The sequence below is a fragment of the Nicotiana tabacum genome, chromosome 21 (genome assembly GCF_000715075.1).
Source record: "Nicotiana tabacum cultivar K326 chromosome 21, ASM71507v2, whole genome shotgun sequence".
In the NCBI taxonomy this organism is placed as follows: domain Eukaryota; kingdom Viridiplantae; phylum Streptophyta; class Magnoliopsida; order Solanales; family Solanaceae; genus Nicotiana; species Nicotiana tabacum.
The window spans coordinates 58,234,215-58,253,644 of record NC_134100.1 but is presented as its reverse complement, the minus strand read 5'-3'; the positions used below and the strand labels follow the sequence as shown (position 1 = coordinate 58,253,644).

The window sequence follows — 19,430 nt, the reverse complement described above, 5'->3', positions numbered from 1 at the left end:
GCGACACTTATGTGTTTAATTTCTTCTACTTTACCTTTGACCTATATATATGAACTATATCATATTTTTATATTAAATTTGAATGGCTTTCCTATGAAAATATTTTTTTTTCATTTATCAATTTTTGCATAATATTTTAAATCTCAACTCAATATTTAGAACAAATGAAAAAACTATCTTTGTGGAGTAATTAATGAGATTAGAAAACTCAACCACTAAGCAAAACTAAACTGGATTGTCGTTTAAATATCATGTGTTTTATTTGTATTTTATTTAGCAGAGAAATTACATGAATATCTTGTAATAATATAATTATTACATGAAAATTATGAATTGTTAATGACATGAATAGTATGTATAAGTGTTTATATATATTTTTAGATTATAAATAACTTGAGTGCCACGGGTATTGTTTACAAACTAATCAAGAGCTAAGAAAAGCTGAATATTCAAATGTAGTAAAATATAAGAATAACTGAGTCACTTTCTTATTTTCATAATATTTATGACTTTTAAATCAACAAAATTTTATTTACCTTATTAAATCGTTTTCTTTAATGTAAGGTGATTTATAATGCTTATTAATTATGAGTATCATAAGTGGTGGACATTCGTGATAAATATCAGCATGAACCGTAAAAAATAATTATGACAAACTCATTCAAATGATAAAAGAGAACATGTATCAACAATATCTTTCAGAGGGTTAAGTGCGATAATTTCAAATGAATGTTTTCGTAAAAATATATATATGTCTTCTAAAAGTTTATGTTCATTTAGATGGGTACACTCACAACGCGCGTACTTAGAGATTAGTTTTATTATAAGTCTAAAACCATTACAACTGTCTAAGCAACTCCCTAAGATTGGTGTCACTGAGTACATGAGCTCTAAAGGATGCTAAATACAAAGTCTGAAATCAGTACAATATTGTCTAAAACAAGTGAATAGTAATAGAGACATAGTAATGTGACTTCAAGGCCTGTGAATGGATATGCAACACTACCTCGAGTCTCCCAAGTCGCCAAACTAAGCACCTCTTGGGACTCCGCTGGTACCAATACCTGAATCTACGCAAGAAATACATAAGTGTTATATGGGTGCAACCGACCCAATGTACTCAATAAATATCGAGTCTAACCTCGATGAAGTAGTGACGAGGTTAAGACAAGACACACATTTTATAAACTTGTGTAAGTAATAAGTAGAAAGCATACAGTAGAAAGATAAATAAAGTAATAGAAAGACAGAATACATAAAAAGGGCAAAATAAGAGAACAAGTATACAAAGTTCACGGAGATAACAACATAGTATGATCTTATGAAGCAGATTCCACTAAGAAGAAGTAATATACATGAACTAAGAACAAGATATCATATTTGAACATAACACTGTTGTATAGTGCAATCCCATCCAACATAATACAGTTGTGGTGAGCAACCCAATCCAATGGCCATATTATTGTAATGTGCAACCCGATCCTATTATATTACCATTGTGGCGTGCAATCCAAACCAACATACCAAACCATATGGGAATACCCATGGAACAACATGCTCATACTTACTAACCACATGTATATCAACAACAAGCATGGAAAAACGTATATATACCTATAACATCAAGGATAACGAATAAGCATAGTCGTTAAGGAAAAGATGAACATGACAAAGGTGTCATAGGCAATTCAATATCCTAAGATTCAATCTTACTTATATATCTCAAAAAGAGTCATCTTGCTTATATATCTCAACAAGGGCCCAAAACATGGCCACTAACATGTAAATAATCAAGTTGTCTCAAAATCCAACATAGCATAGGAGAATAATACATGAAATAGACAAAGGCATGAATAAAGCAAGTTCTATCCGCATGCTTTAAACCATAGCAATCGCATATACATTCGTCACTATGCATAAACGCCTCCCCCAACACACTTAGCACATAGCAAATAAATAATTTACAACCTAATTCCCTCAAGTCAAGGTTAACCAAGATACTTATCTTTTTTCGAAACAAGTTCAACACTCCAATACCACTTTTTCTTTATAAAAAGCCTCCAAACAACTTGAATATAGTCAAATAATACTTAAATAAGTCAAGATAAGTCTTAGGAATCATACTCTTATAAAAAAGGTTCGACCTTTAACCAATTAGGAAAAGTCAACAAAAAATTAACATGGGCTCATGCAGTTGAAATCCGAAATCAAGACCAAATTCTGATTACCCATTCACCCCTATGTTCAAATATAATTATTCATATCAAAATCGAACCTCAAATCGAGGTCCAAATGCCCAAAATTAGCTCGCTTAAGTTTTACCCCAGAACTCCCTATTTGTACACTTTAAAACTCTAGATTTAGGGATTAAATCTATAGTGAATCATGGTAAATAATCAAATGTAAGTTAGAATTACATAACCTTTGAAGTTGGGGTAAAAATCTCTCAAACATTGCCTCCTTACGTAGTCCAGGTCTCAAAAATAGAGTTTAATGAGCTAATCTCGAAACCCTTTTCCTATTCCAGGCCTCAGATGTCGTAGCTGCGACATGATTATCATAGGTGCAATTCTTGATAAGTGCAGATTTTAACCATTTATTAGTACCTTCTTGCTTTTGTTTTAGTCTAAAAGCATTGAATTGTGTTCCCAAAACTAATAAAAAGTGCAAAATTGCATGAATGTTGGAAGTTGGACTCCCAAGATGAAATCCGACTCAAAAAGGAGTAGTCCGAGCTCAAGGCAACAAAAGGGTACAGAAGCATACAAAGTGCGGTCCGCATAAGGAATTCTGCGGCCGCAGAAGAAATTGCAGTCCGTCGAATTCCATCTACTGCCGAAAACAATGAAGGAAATTCAGAGGATGTTAGAAGAAGTGCGGTGCGCAAAATAAATATGCGGCCGCAAAAACATGATCGCACTTATAAGAATTCAAAAAGTTCATAGAATGTGCAAAACAGCCAAGTGTGAAGTCGTGCCAAAAGTGCATCCGTAGGAGGAAAAGTGCGATCACAGAAGCTAAAGTGCAGCCGCAGATGGAATTGTGCGACTGCAGAATCTCTACACTTGCAGGAGCTAAGAAAAATGCGGACCGCACATGGAATTGTGTGGCTGCAGAATCTCCTAAAGGGCATTTTTGTTAGTGAATTTTAGTCCACTATAAATAGACGGAAAATACTTTTTAGGGCAAGTTTTGTAGAATTTAGAGCTGTAGCCGTTATATTTTACTGTTTTGGGTAATTAGTGACATTTTTGGGTTAAGCATTATTAGTTTTATCAATTTAATCTTAGTTATGGCTTTAATTAGTTATTCTTCTTTGTTTTCTTCAATTTCTACCATGAGTAGCTAGATTTTCTCTAGGGTTGTGACCCAACCCTAGTATGTAAACCTTATGGGTGATTAATTTAATGCTTGTTTATGATTGAGTGTTTATTTTTTAGCCTTGTTCATGCATTATTTCTAGAATTAATGATTGCAAACATTGATTCATGCCTATTTTACTTGGTTCTTACTTGAGAAAGATGAACTTAGTCTAGAAAAACTTGGCTAACAAGAAATTGGGCTAGTTAAGGTTTTGGCTAGTCTAATTAAATGGTTTGGACAAGAGATAGGAAAAGCCCGACTTGAGTTCATATCAACTATTTGAATTGATGCCCAATTGGGCTTGAGAAAACTAATTTGGGCAAAATCACTCTATAATCGAGAGGTATTGAGTAGGTAATTTAGAGTTGAGAGTTATAATATACTTCGGTCACTAAAACTAGCATTAACGTGATTTACCCATTAGGCTAACACCTAGGTGAAGGTCACATCCCTAGGCTTTCTACCCATTTGATAAAAATAACAAAAATAATTACTCGTTTTCTAGTTTCTCCTCCTTAGTTGATAATTATTAGTGTTAATTGTAGAAGTAGAAAACAAAATCCCTTGTTTGGAAGCGCAATTGAGCTATTTCATTTACTCTTATCGAGTGTACACTCTAACACTCATATTAAACTCCTTGTGAAAATCTACCCCGACTCTTGTTGGGTACTATTCTTCCAACGACCGTTTCCACTCACTATTGAGTGCGGATTGGACGTGGATCAATTTTTGGTACTGTTGCCGGGGAGTTTTAACGGTGTTAGATTTATATTTGAGTGTGTTCTTGAAATATCTTATTTTCCTTCCGTGTTACTAACTTGTTGAGAAAATTATAGGTACAAAATGACGAACAATGAACTCGAAAAATATGCCATTGTGGGACTTGGACAGCGAGGAGGAACAACTCGATGAGGTACCTCAAGTGCCACAGCCAAATTGTCGAGGTTGGGGTCAACAAGACAACGTGCCCATACCACCTCCACCACCACAATCACAAGCAACACAACACCGGATATTGCCCAACGAAGGCTATGCTAGTGCAATAGTCCCCCCTCGTATTGGGCGGGCAACTTTCAAATTACCAATGTGATGCTCATTTTGCTAGAGCAACGAGGTTTTTTCACCAGTGCGCCAAGTCAAAATGCCTATAAATATTTGAAGGGCTTTGTGGATACGTGTTGAGGGAGCAAGCAAACTAATGTTTCCGAGGATGCTTTGAGGCTAAGGCTTTTTCCCTTCTCTCTACAGGGTAGAGCTTTAGATTGGTTGGAAAGTTTGCCGAATCATTTAATACATACTTGGGATGAATTGGCGGCGAAGTTTATTGCTAAGTTTTTCTAACCCGGGCATATGGCTACTCTTCGGAATGAAATATTGACGTTCAAGTAAGAGCTCAATGAACCTTTGCATGAGATTTGGGAGAGATATCGAACAATAGTGAAGGAGTGCCCAAACAATGATATGACCGACAATATGATCCAACAAACTTTCTACCGTGGTATCAATACTACAAACCAATGTGTGGCCAATCAATTGGCCGGTGGCAACTTTATGATAACACCTTATGCGAAGGCATGTGAGATTTTTGATGAGATGGCAGAAACGTCGTCGGCTTGGCAATCCTGAGCTAATGTTCCATAAGGTGATCCCAATATAATACACCTCCACAAAGAGTTGAAAGACCATGGGCAATCTATTGCCGAATTGACAACAACCATGACTCAACTATCAAAGGCCCAACTTAATCAAGTGCAAGCTCCTAAGCAAGTTCATGCTATGGAGGGAGTAAATGTATTGGTAAACAAGAAGAGGACCAAGGGTCCACAAATGTAAACCCGAGTGGAGAATTATGTGTAAGATGACAGTAGTTTTGATCAAGATGATTCTTATCATGAGCAAGAGGAGGAAGTTCAATATGTGAGCAATTTTCAAGGGCAAAGAAACAACTTCCAAGGCTCCAATCAACAACAATGGAGACCACAAAATAACCAAGGCAATTGGAGTTCTAATAATCAAGGAAATTAGCATAATAACAACAATCAAGGAAATTGGAGTGGAAACAATTAAGGAAATTGGGGGAGGCAACAATCAAGGTGGTTGGGGAAACAATCAAGGCAATCGGGGGTCGAATTTTCAAATGCCCCCAATGTATCAACAACCGAGCAACCCACCTTATTATCCTTCCCATGGTTCAAGTTCTTCAAACAATGAGATGGGTCATATTGAGAATATGTTTAAGCAAATGATGGAAAAGAATGCCGATTCGGATGCCCAACTTACCTCACACAATACATCAATCCGTAATCTTGAAGTTCAAATGGGAAAAACCTCTCAAGCTCCTAATTTTAGCCCTAAGGGTGCACTACCAAGTGAAATGGTGGTGAAACCAAAGGGTGGTAATAATACGGGGCATGCTATGGCGGTTATCACAGAAGTGGAAGAGGCGGGAATGCACCCACCTCAAGTGAAAGACGACTTGTAGATGATGACCAAGTGGTACAAGAGGAGGAGATCTCAAAAAATGTTGTTCAAGCAAATGATGAGGTTCAGATTGACATTGATGATAGTGTTGAGGAGGTGAACCCGTCTAGGGAGCACATCATTGACATACCGGAGCCACTAGTGCAAAAGACCAAGGCACCATTGTCTAAGCCTCCACCTCCATATCCTCAGAGACTTTCTAAGCAAAATGGTGAGAATCAAATCAAGAAGTTCATTCAAATGATGAAGAGTCTTTCAATTATCGTGCCATTGGTAGAAGCTTTGGAATAAATGCCCGGTTATACAAAGTTTATGAAAGATCTTGTGACCAAGAAGAAGTAAATGAATTTTGAAACTATCAAGGTCACTCATCAAGTGAGTACAATTGTTCATTCCATGGCTCCTAAGTTGGAGGATCCCGGTGCTTTTACAATTCCTTGTACAATTGGGAGTATCGAGTTTGCTAAAACTCTTTATGATCTTGGGGCAAGTATCAATTTGATGCCCTATTCGGTTTTCAAAACTTTGGAAATTGGGCAACCAAGACCCACATCCATGAGGTTGCAAATGTCCGATCATACAATGAAGAGGCCGTTAGGAGTGCTTGAGGATGTTTTGGTCCGGGTTGATAAGTTCATTCTACCGGTGGACTTTATTATTTTAGATTGTGAAATTAATTATGAAGTGCCTATCATTCTTAGGAGATCTTTCCTTGCTACGGGTAAGGTGATAAGTTGGTATTTTACCAACTTATCTCCTCTTGATACTTAGGCTTTTGTATGATTTTGTTGAGAAATTAAGGCATTTATTGAGGCTTATTGGCATTTTCAGGTATCAAGTGATTTAAGAGTGATGGTGAAGAAACCATGTGAAAACGAGCTAAAATGCAAACAAAATACTGCCCAGTGAATTACCCTTCATGAACGCGAAGGGTTAGACGCGAACGCGAAGCATCAAGACAACAAGCTTTCGCGAACGCAAAGAAGAAACTGGGCAGAAAAACTGGGCAGTTCTGGAATTTCACGATTTTGACCCCAAACCATTTAATATACGACCTAGCTCATTTGTAAGACATCTTTGGCTTATTTTTCAGTCTCTTAGACTAGAGAAGACAAGTTTTGGAGCTAGGGTTCTTGCACACACACTTGGGGCTTGGAGAATTGAAACTTTTGGTTGAGAATTTCTTACTCATTTATGCTCATTTCTTCATTTCCTTGCTTTGTATTGAATATCTAAGTGTGTAGTATTTTTTTCCAACACTTGAATCTTATTTATGAAAATATTCATGTTTAAAGTGTGGATTAAATATCTTGTTGTGCTTATGCATTGAACGATTTTTAGTTATATTGAAGTGAGTTATTATTTCTTTAATTATTTTTGTTCTTTAATGTTTCCAAAGGGATTAGCTAACCCTAGGACTCGCCCATTAACTTCGAATTAATTTTGAAAAAGATAATTTGGGGTTGGGAAAGATTAATTAACAAGAACTTGAGGCTTTAACCCTCACTTTATAGATTCTACCTAGGGATAGGATTGAACTACTTGTAGCCATTTTCAGGTGTGCTTAATCTTTTAATTGTTTTAGGGATAATTCAATTAGGAAGTTTTGTTAGTCTTCGGAAGAGGCTAATATAGAATTATTACCCGAGGCTAATTAACATAAACTCGCTCATATTTGTAAAATCGTGAAATACATTGGATCGTTACTTGAGTGTAATTCCCGATGCATCTATACTTGTAGCCATTGATCATTTTACTCGCTTTCTAGGTTAGCTTACATTTTTGCATTTAGCTATAATATTTTCTCAACAATCATTCCAAGTGTTTGGCATTGCATAATAAGTGATAATTCTCTTACATTCCTAATCGCCTATATATTGTTCTCTGTGGGATTCGATTCCGACTCATAGTTGGATAAATTATATTGCATGCGACCGTGTCCATTTAATTTTTAGTAGTGGATTTGGACATCATTATAAGGCTCTTTGTGATGTGGAAGCCGAAGAACTTACTTTCCGGGTTGGTGATGAACAAGTGGTATTCCATGTGTGTAAGTCTATGCGGCAACCAAATAGCAATGAGGTGTATTTTTTTGTGGATTTGGTGACCAATGTTATTGTTGATGATACAAGTTCTTCAATCAACGTTGGTGATATGTTGGAAGCCGTTTTGCTCAATTTTGATGATGACGAGATGGATGGTTTCATGGAATGTATGAATTATTTGCAAGGAATGGGGTCGTACAACTATGCACCCCGGAAACTATCTTTGGATCTTGAGAATACGAAGAATTCTCCTACAAAGCCTTCTATTGAAGAACCACCTTCTTTGAAGTTGAAGCCATTTCCTCCACACCTTCTGTATGATTTTCTTGGTCCTTGTTCTACTTTACCGGTTATTCTTTTCTCTTGTTTGACTAACGTGCAGGTTGATTCCACATTAGCATTTTTGCAAAAAAGGAAGAAGGCGATTGGGTGGACTTTGGTGGATATTCGAGGTATAAGCCCCGCATTTTACATGCATAAGATCAAGTTGGAGGATGGTGCTAAACCGTCAACTGAACATCAAAGAAGACTCAATGAGGCTATGCAAGAAGTGGCCAAGAAGGAGATTATCAAGTGGTTGGATGCTGGAGTTGTCTACCCCATCTCCGAAAGTTCATGGACCTCTCCAGTTCAATGTGTCCCAAAGAAGGAGGAGATGACGGTTGTTACCAATGATAAGAATGAGTTGATTCCTACAAGAACAGTGACCGGTTGGAGGGTTTGTATGGATTATCATAAGCTCAACAAAGTCACAAGGAGGGATCACTTTTCACTTCCTTTCTTAGACCAAATGCTAGATAGATTGGCCAATCGTCCTTTTTATTATTTTCTTGATGGGTACTCGGGCTACAACCAAATTCTTATTGCTCCAGAAGATCAAGAGAAAACAACCTTTACATGTCCTTATAGTACTTTTGCTTTCAAGAGGATGCCTTTTGGTTTGTGCAATGCACCGGTGACTTTTCAACGGTATATGATGGCTATTTTCACGGACATGGTGGAGGACTACCTTGAAGTTTTCATGGATGCATTCTTGGTGGTTGGGGATGCTTTTGATGGTTGTCTTGCAAATTTTGACAAAGTGTTGGCTAGATGTGAAGAGAACAATTTGGTGCTCAATTGGGAGAAATGTCATTTTATGATCGAGGAAGGCATTGTACTTGGCCATACAATCTCAAGGAATGGAATTGAAGTTGACAAGGCGAAGATTGAGGCGATTTTTAAGCTTCCACCCCAATTTTGGTGAAGGGTGTGCGGAGTTTCTTAGGCCATGCGGGTTTCTACCGTCGCTTTATCAAAGATTTTTCTAAAGTGGTGGACCCATTATGTAAGCTCCTTGAGAAGGATGCAGAGTTATATTTCAATGATGATTGTATGAGGGCTTTTGAACTATTGAAGCTCAAGTTGGCAACCACTCCTATCATTACCGCTCCAAATTGGAGTTTGCCTTTTGAACTCATGTGTGATGCAAGTGATGTAGCAGTTGGGGTTGTTTTGGGGAAACGTATTAACAAAGTTTTTCACCCAATTTACTATGCTAGTAAAACCATGAATAGTGCCCAAGTCAATTACACCATTACGGAGAAAGAACTTCTTGCTATTTTGTTTGCAATTGAGAAGTTCCGACTGTACTTAATGGGTGCCAAGATTATTGTCCACACGAATCATGCGGCGCTTCGCTATCTTATGAGAAAAAAGGATTCTAAAGCTCGGTTGATGAGATGTGTACTCTTGTTGCAAGAATTGGATATTGATATTCAAGATAGGAAAGTTAGTGAAAATTAAGTGGCGGACCACTTGTCTCGTTTGGAGGAGGAGGGAAGGCCACATGATGGCCTTGAAATCAATGGCTCTTTCCCCGATGATCAACTTTTGGTAATTTAAATGAAAGAGGTGCCGTGGTTTGCGGACTTGGCAAATTTTCTTGTGAGTGGAATCATTCTGGACGAGTTCTCTTCAAACCAAAGGAAGAAGCTCAAAAGAGATTGTCAAGATTATTATTGGGATGAACCGTACCTTTTTCGAATTTGTACGGATGGGGTGATTAGAAGGTGTGTACCGGAAGAAGATCAAGGCAATATTCTTGGCGCTTTTCATTCTTTGCCATATGGATCTCTACAAAAAAAATAGTGTTTAGCGACGGCCGTATTCCGTCGCTACAGTTGTTTAGCGACGGATTAGCGACGGATTCAATTTTGTCTCTAAATTGCTCGTAGCTAGGCTCATAGCGACGAAAAATACCAAACCGTCGTAGAATTAGCGACGAATGAGTGACGAAATATATTTGTAGCAAATTTTAGCGATGGAAATAACCGTCGCTATATTGCTTGTTTCTGTCGCTATTTTGACGACTTTTGTCGCTACAATACATAACAAAATTCGTCGTTTGTTTTTAATAGTGACGAAATCGTCCGTCGCTAGTAGTGTTATAGCTAATTCTCCCTGCTTTTTGCAACAAAAACCTTTTGTCGCCAATTCGTTGCAAGATTTAATTTTACGCGATAATTTTAGCTACGGAAAGTATCCGTCGCTAATTTATTTTTAATATATTGCTAATTTTTTAAAATACTTTTTATTTATTATTTTAAATGTACTATGTTCAAGCATATTACATAAAAGCTCTTAAATACACTTAATAAAAAGTCACTGATATTAATATAAATTAACAATATATTCAACAAGTTCAAAAATATATAACATAATGCATATATCGGTATTGTTAAGTACAAAAAAATCACAAGGACCAACAATAAAGTCCAAACAAAATAGGCTAACTATGCGAGGCTGGAGAGTTACGGTCATCATGAGAACCCAATGCATGAACCTCATCAATGTTAGCAGCAGTAGAAAATGTAGGGACTGTAGGTGCCACATCTAATGGGTGGTTGGTAAGATCAATATTTGGTTGATGCGAGGGTAAAGAAACTAATTCGCGTACCCGCTCAACGATTATAGGAACTATATGATCTGTCAGTGCAGGAATCAATCGCATCACTAATTCATCCAGATTCCCTGTCGGTGTTGATTGAGCATTTGGAGGTGTTGCTGACGATGTAGCGTCAGATCCAAAAGAGTCATGAAAATTTGGCCCGTAGTAGCATTTTGCTTGAGATCCAAGACCATATACTCTTCTTTTCTTTTTTCCTCCCACGGCTTGATAATATGCTTTACACTGATCAATATAAGATTGAGTCTGTGTTTGTTGTTATAATATCTCCTGGTATTTTTTTTGTAGAAGAGTTAATAATTAGTGAAATAAAAAGACTAAATAATATTGAGCATTCAATTTACAAAATAAAAAAATATATGAAAGTAAAGTCAATAAAATTATTTAAAACGTTATCTTACATGTACGATTCGGAATTTCTCAGCAACAAAAGATTTTTCATCATTACCATGTGTATGGACGTGCAAATATAACTCACTTGATGTTGGATCTCGACCATTTTTAACAGCCTATACAAAAGTTATTCAATTAAGAAGATAGACCTTAAACTGTCAAGAATGAAGTTTAGTTATCAATTTTGTCTTTATATAACTAATTAGGTGACACAAACTATAAATTTGCAATTTTGCATGCATCGACCAACATCTCAAGAGTGACACATTGTTTTGTTCTGCTTCTTCCATTTTTAAGATAATTTTTGTATAGAGGAAACAATATTGCTTAAAGAACAAAGATGTAGCTAAACAATGTAATTCCTTTTGATTGTATAAAACATTAGGAGAAAGTATTACCCAATCTGCTAAACCTCTGACTAGCTAAAGCTAATTGAAATTAAATTAACGGTATACAAGATCCTAGAGAAGAAATTCTCACACTCAATAAAATATGAGTCCAATGATTGCAATACATTAAACAAAAATTTGTCAATTTGAAAATAAAGCAGTGATAGAGAACTAGAAGATGGATAGAGGAAAAAGAAGAGGTGAAGATTCAGAAGATGACGAGAGCTAGAAACAGAGCAAATCAACATCCAGAAGTGTTTGCATACAGATGGATAGACAATGGCACATGACGTTTCACATGGTTTTGCCTACTCTGTTATTGACAAATAACTTGGACCATAAATTTTGTTGAACAACAACACTATGCCCTACTGCTTCTTATGATTTGGAGCAAAAAAAGACACCCTTAAAATAACATCCACAAGAATGGATAAATTTGATGATTTAGTCCAGGACCACCTGGTTTAGAGGTGAGGTGACAAAGAATGCCAGATAGAAATAGCAACAGAAATACCACAAGAGAAAGAAAGATAACATGACATGAAATGGAAGAAATACATTTAAAGTTCTACTTTAGCTTAGCCCATTTGTTATTATTCTGCACATAAAATGGAAGAAATACATTAATTTCTTTTCTTCAGTTGGAAAGCTAGACAACCAGCCATAGCTCAAACTAGGACAATTTCAGCTATCAATTTACTCCATAACTGTCTCAAAAAACAGTTGCAAACTTCAATAACTAAACCAATCAGTTTTCCAAGAACATGATTTGATTTCAATACTTCAAAACTGGTTTTCAATCAGTCTCTAGTGATTCAAACTCAAATCAGCTAACTTCAATCAATTTCACAACAGCTATCAATAAGGAATAAGCTTGGACACTTAAAATAGTATAAGAACTGAATCAAATATTTTATATACACTTACAAGTCTCTTGCGATGCTCCCCAATACTGATAGAGCCACTTGTGTGAGTTCCAGTGGCAACTCCGCTCCTAGCACAATGATTTTTTGCATTTATTTCTGACTTTTCAATACACTTAGGATCTTTCCAAAGTCTCAACCAACTTTGCCACACATTATTTGGAATAGAGTCCGGTTGCACCCCATTTGATTTTAGTTTGCTAACAAAATCACTATATCTTTTTGCTGCCCTAAGCTCCCATTGGACCTGCACCGCACTATCAATTGAAGAATCCCAGTAGAATGCCTTCTGAAATAATTTTATAAATTAATAACATTAATAAGTTACATATAAAAGTTAATATACTTTCTAAATCCAATTGTGATGGATTATACCTTGAATTCTCCAAAATAATTTTTTTTATCTCATCTGAGACGCGTTTCCAGTTGACTCCATTAGGATCAAGTTCATGCCTGAAAGACTTAGTTATACACTCAGAGCATTCATATGAAGGCTCTAACTTGAACAAATTAGACATTATTTAAAGGCATACCATATATCAATAAAAATATACCAAAAGTAATAGTACAAGTATGGACAAACCCTGTAGGAGAAATAGTAAGAAGCGTCTGTGGCCTGCGGGTATTGCTACACTCAGTTTCGCCTATTATGTTGTTCTGAGAAGATGTACCCTCGCCTATTGTGTTGCTCTGATTAGGGGTATTTGAAGATGGTTCCAAATTAATAGTTGGGGTACTACCATGGCCTGATGTTTGAATAGGTGGCGTACTACTAGGACCTAATGTTTGAACTTGATTGATGTGATCTGGTCCACCTGAGGAACTCGTACCACCTTGTTGAGAATTAATTGTGGGAATGGGAACAGTAAGCATATTTTCACGAGTAGCAAAATTACCCCGAACTGAAGATTTACCTACACGGCCTGCGCTACCTCTACCTCTACCTCGAGGCATATCTACAAAATAAATAAATAAAAGAAGGATATGACACAATGCATATCTAAATAACATATGGTATATGAAGCTTCAAAATAAAATGTTCTCCTAAAGACAATATCAGAAAGACACTATTAAATTGATACAAAAAGACATAATACAATATAAAAAATACATGCACTATCCAATGCTTGAACTACTCACTGAATTGTTGAATTTGATAACTTCTTTAAACCAAAATACAACGATCTTGGCTCCAATTAATTCTGAATTTAGACAGATTAATCAGGTAACACTATTAAGTTGATAATAAATATTATTCTACTGCTACAAAAAAAGAGTCAGACTAATGTAAAAAGAGGCACAACACAACGTAAGCTAGAAGAGTACTATACCATTTAGATTACTACAAATTTGGTATTCGATTTGATTCTCTATAGATTATACTACAAAATAGATACATGACTTATAATATACCACACAGATTACTAGAAAAACAAAACTCAATAAAAATATAGCAGTGCATTTTTATCAACACACTAGTCATCATCTGTTTCTTCTTCAAACTCTTCCTCATCATCCCCCTCATTTTCATCCTCAGTTTCATACTCGTCTTCAGAAGATTCTTCTTCGAACTCTTGATGCTCTATCAATAATCCATCATCAATGGGTTCAACCATTTCAATTACATCCCCATTTGGATCATGTAAGATTATATTTTCATCAGTGGTGAAATTCATATCTATCAAATGGACTTCAACTTCTTCAACTTGGAATGGAAGATTCGGTTCTGGAGTTGTTGTTATTGCCTCATCAGGAAGTTCAATAACATCCCGAGGTTTAACTTTCAAAACAGCTACCCAATCTTCATTGTCCTTTTTCGTGCAAGGATAAGGCATATAACACACTTGAGTTGCTTGCATCGCAAGAATAAAAGGTTCGTACTTTCTAAAACGACGGCGATGGTTCACATCGACTAATTTGTATTGATTATGCTCCTTGACACCAACATTCACAGTTGGATCAAACCATTCATACTTGAATAACACAGTTTGCTTTAAAGGTTCTTTGTGGTTTTCCACTTGTATAATCTCTTGTATCCGTCCATAATAGTCACCAACATTTGGATCCGAGATACAAACTCCACTATTAATTGTTTATCTTGCACTACCATGACATTCCGTGTGAAATTTGTATCCATTAACAAAATACACCGGATAGCATTTTGCGCTTATTAATAGTCCATGAGCAAGACTACGCAAGAATTGGTTCTCAATGTGGTTGCATCGAACCTATTTCAAAACAATTATAAGACTTAGTTAAATATAACAAGCCAATTCAAGTACATAATTGCTTAAAAGATAATGATTTTTATAGTCTTACATATTCCTTGAACCATATAGCAAAACACGTTTTGAGACTCTCACTTATTTGATCCTGAGATAGATTGGGGAATTCTTCTTGCAACCGTTGTATGTACATACTTCATTGCAACAAAATAAGTTAAATACAAACTCAAAATATATGGATATATTTATTATTATTAAAAAATGATACCTTACAAACGGCTCAACCTCTACACAATTTAGTAGAATATAAGTTTGGGCTGCCTTGATTTCTTCGAGGGACAAACTTCTCTTTTTTCCTTCTCCCCATAGTCGGCCTGGATGGGTGAATATTGATAAATTTCCTTCAAGATCTTCCATAACACCACCATCATCATTACGGGCCACATTATGATTACGTGTCATGACATGAGGTTCAAAATAATGAGAAAATAATTGTGTTGATTCCATCATCAAGTATGCTTCACAAATTGAACCCTCGACACTAGCTTTATTCCCTATCATTTTTTAAGAGTTCGAAGGTACCTATACAAGTAAATGGATAGACCATTAAATTCATAAAGTCATGTGTAGAATACTTGTCATAATAAGAGCATAAAAAGTTCATAACCTCTCAAAAGGATACATCCATCTATATTGTACAGGTCCAGTAATCCTTGCTTCATATGGCAGGTGTACATGCACATGTTCCATTGAGTTAAAGAATCCAGGAGGAAATATACGCTCCAACTTACACAAGATTTGTGGGATGTCTGCCTCTAATCTCTCCATGTCCACCACTCGAAGAACGGTCGAGGTGAGATACTTAAAAAATAAGCTCAATTCCGTAAGTGCTTGCCACACGTTACTAGGAAGTAGCTCATGAAAGTCAATAGGCATTAATCGTTGCATGAACACATGACAATCATGACTTTTCATACCAAATAATTTATACTTGTCTGTGTCTAGGCATTGACTCAAATTGGAAACATACCCATCTGGAAACTTTACATTTTCCAACCAATTGAACAAGACAATTTTTTGATTCTTCTCTATTGTATATGCAACTTTGGGATAGCTTCCATCAATAAGATTCTTTGCCAATTGCGGTCGATCGCAATATTTTACCATATCTTCACGTGCTTTTGGATTGTCTTTTGTTTTGCCATCAACATTAAGAACTGTGTTAAATATATTATTAAAGACATTCTTCTCAATATGCATGACATCGAGATTATGTCGGATCATGTTAGAGCTCCAATAAGGCAAATCCCAAAAGATGCTTCTCTTTTTCCATCCACAAGACCTAGAAATTCTCCCATTAACTTCTTGTGCATCTAGCTCAATTACTTTCCTCAGTCCCAACTCACAAATTTGGTTCAAGATTTCCTCTCCTGTTCTAAGGGGTGGTGGTAGCCTTCTGACAGTTTGACCTTTACGAAGGTTTTTACGATCTCTCCTAAACGGATGATTTTGGTCAAGAAACATTCTATGACTGTCAAACCAAGTTGTTTTCCCACCATGACGTAATCTAAAGGATTGTGCTTCCTCCATACAATAAGGACATGCTAAGTTACCGGCAGTACTCCATCCAGATAACATAGAATATGCTGGAAAGTCATTGATTGTCCACATCAAAGCGGCCCTTAATTGAAAATTTTATTTTTTTGAGATGTCAAATGCTTCTACACCCATCTCCCACAACAAGGTCAATTCCTTTATTAAAGGTTGTAGATAAACATCAATTGTTTGTTTAGGGTTGTTTGGCCCTAAAACAATGACAGTTAAGAACATGTACGCCTCTTTCATGCACATCCCTGGAGGCAAATTGTATGGAGTGACAATCACTGGCCATGAAGAGTATTTCCTCCCTGAATGGCCAAAGGGCTGAAAACCATCAGTACATAATTCCAACCTCACATTTCTTGGTTCAGCAACAAAAAAGGGATGAGTTTCGTTGAAGTGCTTCCAAGCCTTAGAGTCTGATGGATGACGCATTATGCCCTCCTCTTTTATGTGCTCATGATGCCATATCATATCAGCGGCTGTAGCATGAGATGCATATAATCTCCGCAATCTAGGAATCAAAGGAAAATAATACATTTTTTTTGTAAGGGATTAATTTCCTCTTACGAGAACCGACACGACGTTTGTACCTCTGGTGGCTACAAAACTTGCAAGATGTGAGGTCCTCGTATTCACCCCAATACAACATACATCCAGAATTACAACAATCAATCTTTTCGACTGGCAAACCCAAGCTACGCACTAGCTTCTTGGTCTCATAATAGTTATCAAGCATTGTGTTATCTTCTGGTAAAGCCTCTTTCAACAATTGCATCATTTGGTTATAACCTCTTTGTGATAAAGTATTCTCCATTTTAATATTTAGCATCCTTGAAACTACTGCGAGTTGAGAGAGGGAAGAACCAGGGTATAATTTTGCATCAGCGACCTGTAGCAAATTATAAAACCTTTGGCACTCAAGATTTGGCTCCTCCTCCATTGAAGGATGGGGCTCCTCCTCCATTGAAGGATTAGGCTCTGCCTCCATTGAAGGTTCATAAGAATGAGATGACTCAGGTTCAATATTATTATAAGACTACCAGCTCAAACCATGGACAAAATTGGGTCCAGCTGCATCCAAGACCATTTGTCGATATAGATTCTCATATCCCGATTCAGGTTGAGCGCCACCATGCAAATCACCACTAGAAGACATCTTACCGGTCATATTTTTTTCTCCTCGATACTTCCAAAGAAAATAGTTCTCAACAAATCCATACTGATAAAGGTGCAATTTAACAGTTTCAACATCCATGCATTTAATGTTGTGATATTTTTTACATGGACATCTAACATTGTCACCACTCATGCGATTGCGCTGAGAACAAGCAAACTTGAGAAACTTGTTCACACCAGTTATGAAACTTGAATTAATACCCCCTCGGCCATCCAACCTTTTGTACATCCAATCATGCTCTAGATTGTCCATGTTCCTATTTAATATTAAAATAAACAAGACCTTAGAGTTCTTTATTTAATAAGACATCAGAATGCTTTCTAAAATGAATAACAAGTTGACATCAGAATAAGCTGAGAATTACTAACACCCCAATCTTGGAATGAAAACAAATCTTGGAATGCTCAGTTCCTTTCTTTGACCAAGCAAACTTAGAGCTTTGTAATGTGTAGCATAATATTGTGCTACACATCATTGTTTATTATGGTATTACTTTACATGCTATGGATTTACAGAATATTGTTTCATTTTCTGCTTTTGGCTTTGTAATCTGGAAAATGTTATTTTCTACTTTTGGAATGTTGTGGTTGTTTTAGTCCATTTTGTCTTGAAGAATCTTTGTGGAATGAAAAGAAAAAAAATGAAAGTGATTTGTTTTAATTTGCAAACATACTCATTACAGGTTTCCTCATTCTTGTTGGATTCTTTGTGTTGTTATTCTCCAATTTCTTGTCTCTTCTTCTTTATTTTATATACACACTTCTCCAATAGTCTTGCAAATAGGAACACAGAATTGTCACTTTCTATTTTAATGACACTGAAACTTACAACGATATTTAAAAATAAACTTCAATTTTTAATTTCATACTCCATAAGTATCAATAAAGTATCAAACTGGCCTAATTAAATTTTATTTCATGTCATTGATTAGCTCATTACATGCAACACTAATTAACCCCATAGCCAATGAATATAAAGAGAAGAAAAAAAGACATTTAAGGTTAAAGGTACACTTTCAAGACACTAGAACTTGATAAAATATTCTGCATTCCCAATTTGATAAAATATTCTGCACTCCCAATTTAATAAACTTTCTTGGACCAATCTCCTCATTTCTTTACTCAAGCGAGATTGGATCATATTCTCACTTCTTTTCTTGACCGACACTTCGATTTAACATTCGTGGGTGTAAGTAAGATTTCAAATCTCTTTATTCTCTTTACATTCTGTTCTTATACTTGTTTTTTTCTGACTTCAGTTTTAGCAAAGTTGAACAATGATTCTCGCCCAGATCTACAAGACAAGAATGAAATCACAAAGAAGCTTACCCTTTCGTCTGAGAATCTTGCGGAGCAGCAACACACGACTTTGAATTTTAGAATTCTGCAGCAAAAATCTTGCAATTTCGAAAGTTTTCTTCTATTTTTCAGACATTAACCCTAGATTCACGCCTAATTTTTTGTATTTGAAGAAAAAAAAACTCACATTGTTGAAGAGGAGTGAAAGTGGGAGTCTGATAGAGAGGAGATAAAGTGGGTGTGTTTGTGCCCTAATTGTTGGAATGTCTTTTAACTAGGGTAATTTTATTTTTAGGATAAAATTTTAGCAACGGAAATAGCGACGAACCTAATTTCTATCGCTAATAATAACTAATAAAATTTTATTTTAAGGAAACTAGTGACGGAAAATTCTGTCGCAATCAACTTTGGAATGTCTTGATAAGTAAAATGAATGCAGCGACGGATTTTTTAACGTTAAATCCGTTGCTAAGTTCAAATAAATTTTGTCTCCCCACTTTCGTCGCTAATTTTGTAGGTAAAATAAAGCGCTAATATTTAGCGCCAATTGTAGCGACGAATATAAGTTTTTGTCGCTAATCCGTCGC

General features: G+C 36.1%; 1 protein-coding gene across 1 annotated transcript; it reads right to left on the bottom strand.

Moving 5' to 3' along the window:
• Nucleotides 1-13,506: 13,506 nt before the first annotated feature.
• Nucleotides 13,507-17,715, bottom strand: LOC142175504 (uncharacterized). The gene is made up of 4 exons (XM_075242385.1): nt 15,434-17,715; nt 15,035-15,348; nt 14,861-14,960; nt 13,507-14,769 (listed from the first exon to the last, which is right to left on the bottom strand). Exons 1-2 carry the CDS (start codon nt 16,435-16,437, stop codon nt 15,324-15,326), a joined length of 1,029 nt encoding a protein of 342 aa, XP_075098486.1. The 5' UTR covers nt 16,438-17,715; the 3' UTR covers nt 13,507-14,769; nt 14,861-14,960; nt 15,035-15,323.
• Between the last annotated feature and the right edge of the window lie 1,715 nt (nt 17,716-19,430).